Consider the following 6000-nt stretch of genomic DNA (forward strand, 5'->3'; position numbering starts at 1 on the left):
AACTTCATAATATAATCTATTCAAAAATAATCTTATCCAACTATTTTCAATATGAAAAATATTTTATTATTTTAATATGTATTTATTAGCTTAATTGAATTAAATAATTTTAGCTTAAAAATTTATTTGTTAAATAATATTACAAATTTAATTTTTATATATAGTTTATAATGCACATTTTAAATTACTCCGACATTCATAGCTACTGCAAAATATAAATTTAAGTCTTGGGTCCCTCAACTTTCCTAATTTTCCAATCTCAGCTGTCTGACATCAAATAATTAAAAATATATAATTTTTTCATTTTGAATTTAAGCATCTAATTTGACTTGAGCCGAATTATAAACTAAAGTTAACAAAAAAAGAAAAAACAATTTTTTTCTTTATTTTTATATTTAATATCAAATTATTAAATTTTATAAAATAATATTTTTTAGAAAAATATCAGAGGTCTTAAAAAATAAAATTACAAATTTAACAAGAAAGAAATATAGTATAATTAAATAAACCTATAAGTGGTGTATGGCTAAATTTATATAAATATTTAAGAATTTATAAGATGTCAAATTTTATTTTAAAAATAAATTAAGATGATGAAACTCATAAGATATAAATAATTGCGGATATATATTAATTTGAAGGAATTCGTTAAAATTTAAAAAATAAATTAGAATGTTTTTAGTTTTTTAAAAGAGCTTATAAGCTCCTAATATTATTTTTAAACCTTATAAATTCTTTTTTCTTTTTTATCAAATTTAATTTAGCATCTTAAAAAATTTAAGATATCATAAGATATTTCTAAAAATTTATAAGCTCGACAAACTCCTTCTGCAGCCGTTAAAAATAAAACGTTTATCCCATTGGTGCAAATAAATTAAAAAGAGTATTTTTTGGGATTATATTTTCTACTTTTAAATTATTTAAATAATATAAATTTAATCTAAAAAAAGTATAAATAATTAGCTCCCTAGCAATTTTTATAATTTATTAACAAAATTATAAATATTAAGTTATTTTTCTAAATACACGAACTTCAATTTTATTTAATTTTTATTATTTGTTTTAATATTTTTGTAAATTATTTTTTTGACCATAAAGTGGAAATTATTACATACAACCTATGTCAGGTTTGTTTCCTCTTTTCTGTTTCTGTCCTTTTTCCGTTCCCACAAACACACGCCACCTGGAAACGCAAATATAAATACAGCTCCAATCCCCAAAACCACCACCATCTCACCCCCTCTCACCAACACTCATAAAACCAACCTGCCCCTCACCCGAAATGGCATTCCCCTCCACGATCGCGGCGGTCTTAACGGTGGCGCTGTTGGTAGCTGCCACCGGACTGGCGGAGGCGCAGTCTGACTGCGTCGCCAAGCTGGTGCCCTGCGCAGAGTACTTGAACTCAACAAATCCATCGGCGACCTGCTGCAACGCCATCAAAGAAGTGGTGTCAACTCAGCTTGACTGTCTCTGCCGCCTGTACAACAATCCGGATCTTCTCGGCGGGATTAATATTACTCAAGCGCTTTTGCTCCCCAAATACTGTAATCTTCCTGGCGACGTCAGCGCCTGCAACGGTATGTAAATGAATTTTGCGTTGATCGGTTGTAAATCGAACTGTTTTTTCCGTTTTGGTTTGTTTTTCTGGTGGTTGAGTGGTTTTAGAGCGCCGATTTTGAGCTCAATTTTGCCAATGTTTATTTCATTTGGGGGTTTTATGATGAGAAATTTGGCTAAGAGAGTTTGGATTTGAAGTCCTTCAAATGCAAATGCTATTGTGTTGATGAAGATTGGGGACTCAGTCCGACTTCGCTTTTCTTTCATTTTCCCCATTTAAAAGGAAAAAAAGGGTGCTGCTTCGAGTGGTGATTGAGGGAAAATTGGTTTAAATGCAATTTGCACGAGAAATGAGCAAATACGCCTCTTAAAAAAAAATCATAAATTATCATTTTGTATTTTAAAATATAAAGCAAATTAACCCTAGAATTTTTTTCACATTTCACATATCACATCGGATACAATTGCATTTTTCCCATAGAAAATTATTGTTTTTGTAGATTCAAATTTAATTATTTGGTTTGTTTTAAAATATCAAATAAAAGAATTAGTGAAAAATGTGGGTTTACTTTTTAGTAATTCAAAGTCTTGGAATATTATTTTTATGGTATATTATTGCCAGTTGAGACCAATTAATTATTTTCAAGTTACTTTTCAATTAAACCGTAAAGTTTCAAATTTTTAGACATTAATTGTTATTTTTATCCCAAAAAATGAATATTCCTACCGTTTCAAATCAATTTTATAATTACCCTTTTTTACTATAATTGTATACAAATCTTGATTTTTATGTTGTTCATGACAACAGCTTTGGCGCCGCATCCCTCATCTGTTCCTCCTCCAGGTATCTTTTTACCTCTTCCATCTTTATTACTTACAGATATCTCATTTTGTGTTTGAACTCTCCCCAGTAATTATATAACTAATTGGACGTGTCACGTTCAATGTATGTGGATAGAAAATTAAAAAATAGAAAAACACATAGATAAGATATAAAAAAAATAAAAAAAAAATATTGAATGTGGTTTATTTTGTCGAAACATGAAATCAAACATAGTGTTAACTTTTATACCAGGGTTTAAATTTCTTTGTCCGAACATTCGATTGAACAGTTATGGTCAACTGTGGGGGCACCCAAACCGCGTGAATTTGTCCAAGTGATGGTCATCTCTTTCACATTTAATTTAATGAAGTCCACCTACTACCTCATTATTTCCCACCACTCTTTCACATGGAACTTTTATGAAACTACACATATATATATATATATATATATATGATTGATTAATGCATGGTGCAATGATTATTTGTATTAAACCAATAATTTTAATTCGGTTAAAATTGAATATTATATTTGTTAAAATCACACCTCATCTAAATATTTATATTATTTTGCAAAAAAAAGTATTTAATATTTAATAGGATAAATTATAACGATCTTTTTTAAAATTTGTTATAATTACGAATACCCCTCGTTGTTGCAAAATTACCAATAACCCTCTAGATTTAGCGATCGTATAACAATTAGTCTAATTCGTTGGTTTCCGTAAGGTTTTCATCAATTTTTTCTGCTGAACGTCATTATGGATTAAGAATCATAATTTTATTTTTATAATTTTTCCATCTACCCTGTTCGAATTTTTTTATAAATTTTTATTTTTATAATGAGAGCATATTTGACAATAATTTCATTCAAGAATTACATAATTTCATCAAACTTCATAGGGGTATTTGTAATTTTCAAACAATGAGAAAGTACTCAAAATTATGCCGGATCTTAGTCATAATTTTCTCTATTCAATATCTTAATACACCACTTCACGTCCAAAACTCTCTGCACATGAAAAACTTTCTTTCATATATAGTTGATGATAAAATTAAAACACAAAAACTTTTGTTTGATCTAATTCTAATACTATATTAAATAACTGACTCATCTAAAATTCTAAACTTTAAAAAAAAAATAATTTAATATGTAATATCTTAACAATATTTAATCTTTGTAGCCAGACGGAAGCCATGCGACAATTTTTGCAAAATATTGCGGCAAGTTGATAGTTAATATGATAATCAAGTTAAAGACAGAGTTCATTTGAATCTAGTTTAAGAGGCAAAATGAAAATTTTAAGATTGATTTATTTATGTTTCGGTATATACGAATCGAGATTAAAAATATCGAACAATGTTGATCATACACTATCAATATAATATAATTTTACTGCTGACATGATATGATCCACGACATAATATCAAACAGTGGTTGTTTGTGTTTCCGTTCTCAGTTTTCAGTGATGAATATGTGCTTTTAATTTTATTTAAGTTTTTGTGTGAAGTGAGATTTTATTTTGATTAATTAATAAGATTGTGTTTTATATTGAACTGTAGTGTGAATTAGTATATTTATAATGAGAATATGTATAGACAAATATATTTTCATTTTATTTGCTGTTTCAAAATAGTTGAAAATGAAAATACAAACAAATAGGCTTATACATCACAAAGGGCAAAATGGGACTTTTAACTTTAATAGAAAATATCCAACATGTCCTTTTTTCTTACAAAATTACCAACATGTCCTTGTATGTGTGTGTATAACATGTGTGCGGTTTTACGTTGCTTATCACAGCCGTTATTCGATGCATTCACTTCTCTTGAGATTTTGGATTTTGACATTCACTTCCGTTTGAGATTTTAATACATGACAAAGATCTCCCTTTTTCTGGTTTTCTTGTGCAATCGAGATAAAACACGATTACAATATCCCACATTTATCTGGTTTTCTGTTCTTAGTTTTTATTATCTTAATTAAATCAATGATAAAATTACAATACCCCACATTTATCTGTCAACCTTTTACTCCATCCTAGTTTAAAATCAAGGCCTAAAGGCTCATTTAATTTTTGGGATGGGATAATTAGATAATAGGATTTAGTGGTTTGTGTAATGCCCAATACCACCTCAAGAGATGGGATTGACAGGCCCAACAATAATCCAAATCCACGTCTCAAACGAAAATTCTTGCTCGAATCAGATTTGATCAAACCAAATTAATCACAGAGTAAGCGTATTGCATTTACTATGTGATTTGTCATTTTCTTGAATTATACACCAATCACATCAAAAGTGTATTACACTTATCATATGATTAACTCGAGTCTGATCGAGTCGGGTCCAAACTAGAGTTTTTTATTGTCAAATTATACTGGGTCGTGGTCCAGAAAAAATAAACATTGAATTAGACGGGATAGGATGAACATGTCCTAAAAGGCTCGAGTAGGGACAAAAATATATCATTTAATTTTTAACCATATTACACCTATGCATCTAACTATTTGACATGAATGTTTTCACAGCCGTACCCGGTGGCGGCGGCGGCGGCGGCAATGCTGCAGGCAGGATTTCATGGATGGGGATGCCAGCCCTTCTCTTGGTGTCGGCTCTCTCCTTTTTCTATTAAGTGATAGCTTCACGTATAGTTGAAGGAATGACCGATCGATCCTCACCTCGCACATACTTTGAGTAGGATCACCAGTGGTTGAGAGCTTATACGGCTGTTTCGACGATTATTTCCTTGCTCATTGATTATTTCCTCTGTTTTCTGTATTTGAGATGAATTTGGCGATGTTGAGACTTCATATGTATCCTATTATACGGTATTTCTCCTTGTATGACATGATTACATTATGTAGGTCTTTTTGTATGTATGATTATTTCATGGATGGTTGATATCTATACATTATCTATATTTTATTATTATCGGAGAGCACCTCTCATGATGTGTCATTTTTTTTATTATTTTTTTAAGAAAATTCAATATTTTTTCTTTTTCTCAACTTTCAATTATCTCTCTCCTTCAACTTTTTATGTTTCTTTTAGTTTCTCACTTTCTCTAGATAAAAACTCACAACTTCTATCTTTTAATATTTTTTATTTAATTAATTAAAATATATATTTGAAAAAAATAAGAATTATATTATTTATATTTTAAATTAATTATACACACATTTAAACGTGCCACACACACTTGTAATTATAAAAATCCCTGTTGAAATTCCAAGAAGATTATATGGGTTGTTTAATTGGTCATATATGTGCAAGACGCAAAAATTGTTCGAAAATGGTCCAAATATCTCCACTTGCTATCCCCACAATTAATATATTTTGGATAGTGTTTGGGAAATAATCACTTCTAAACAAATTTAATTTATTAAAGACCATTTTATCCTCATGTCATAAAAAGATATTTTTTTTTTTTTTTTGCATATATTTGCGCTAGTTGTTTGTCAATAATAATTTTATTTCAGTCAGTATATTCCATATTTAAGTTTTTAAAAATATTAATAAAAAATAAATATTTATTTTGATGATGCTCACACTGAGTAATATAGCTATTGATTTATACATAATAATTAACTTGCGTGATTGCCAAAAAAAAATATT

General features: G+C 28.9%; 1 protein-coding gene across 1 annotated transcript; it reads left to right on the plus strand.

Annotated features, from left to right (window-relative positions):
• The first annotated feature begins 1201 nt into the window (after positions 1-1201).
• LOC105155473 (Bifunctional inhibitor/lipid-transfer protein/seed storage 2S albumin superfamily protein) lies at positions 1202-5316 on the plus strand. Its single transcript, XM_011071350.3, has 3 exons — positions 1202-1580; positions 2369-2404; positions 4914-5316. Exons 1-3 carry the CDS (start codon positions 1283-1285, stop codon positions 5015-5017), a joined length of 438 nt encoding a protein of 145 aa, XP_011069652.1. The 5' UTR covers positions 1202-1282; the 3' UTR covers positions 5018-5316.
• The last annotated feature ends 684 nt before the right edge of the window (positions 5317-6000 follow it).

Source organism: Sesamum indicum, linkage group LG1, assembly GCF_026168435.1.
Source record: "Sesamum indicum cultivar Baizhima isolate 11 linkage group LG1, ASM2616843v1, whole genome shotgun sequence".
Classification (NCBI taxonomy): Eukaryota; Viridiplantae; Streptophyta; class Magnoliopsida; order Lamiales; family Pedaliaceae; genus Sesamum; species Sesamum indicum.

What these genes read in the sequence shown, in the direction of transcription:
- LOC105155473 (XM_011071350.3), top strand. Translation starts at nt 1,283, where the DNA reads ATGGCATTCCCCTCCACGATCGCGGCGGTCTTAACGGTGGCGCTGTTG. An exon ending in CGACGTCAGCGCCTGCAACG is followed by an intron (nt 1,581 to 2,368) that starts GTATGTAAATGA and finishes TCATGACAACAG; the next exon opens with CTTTGGCGCCGCATCCCTCA. An exon ending in CTCATCTGTTCCTCCTCCAG is followed by an intron (nt 2,405 to 4,913) that starts GTATCTTTTTAC and finishes ATGTTTTCACAG; the next exon opens with CCGTACCCGGTGGCGGCGGC.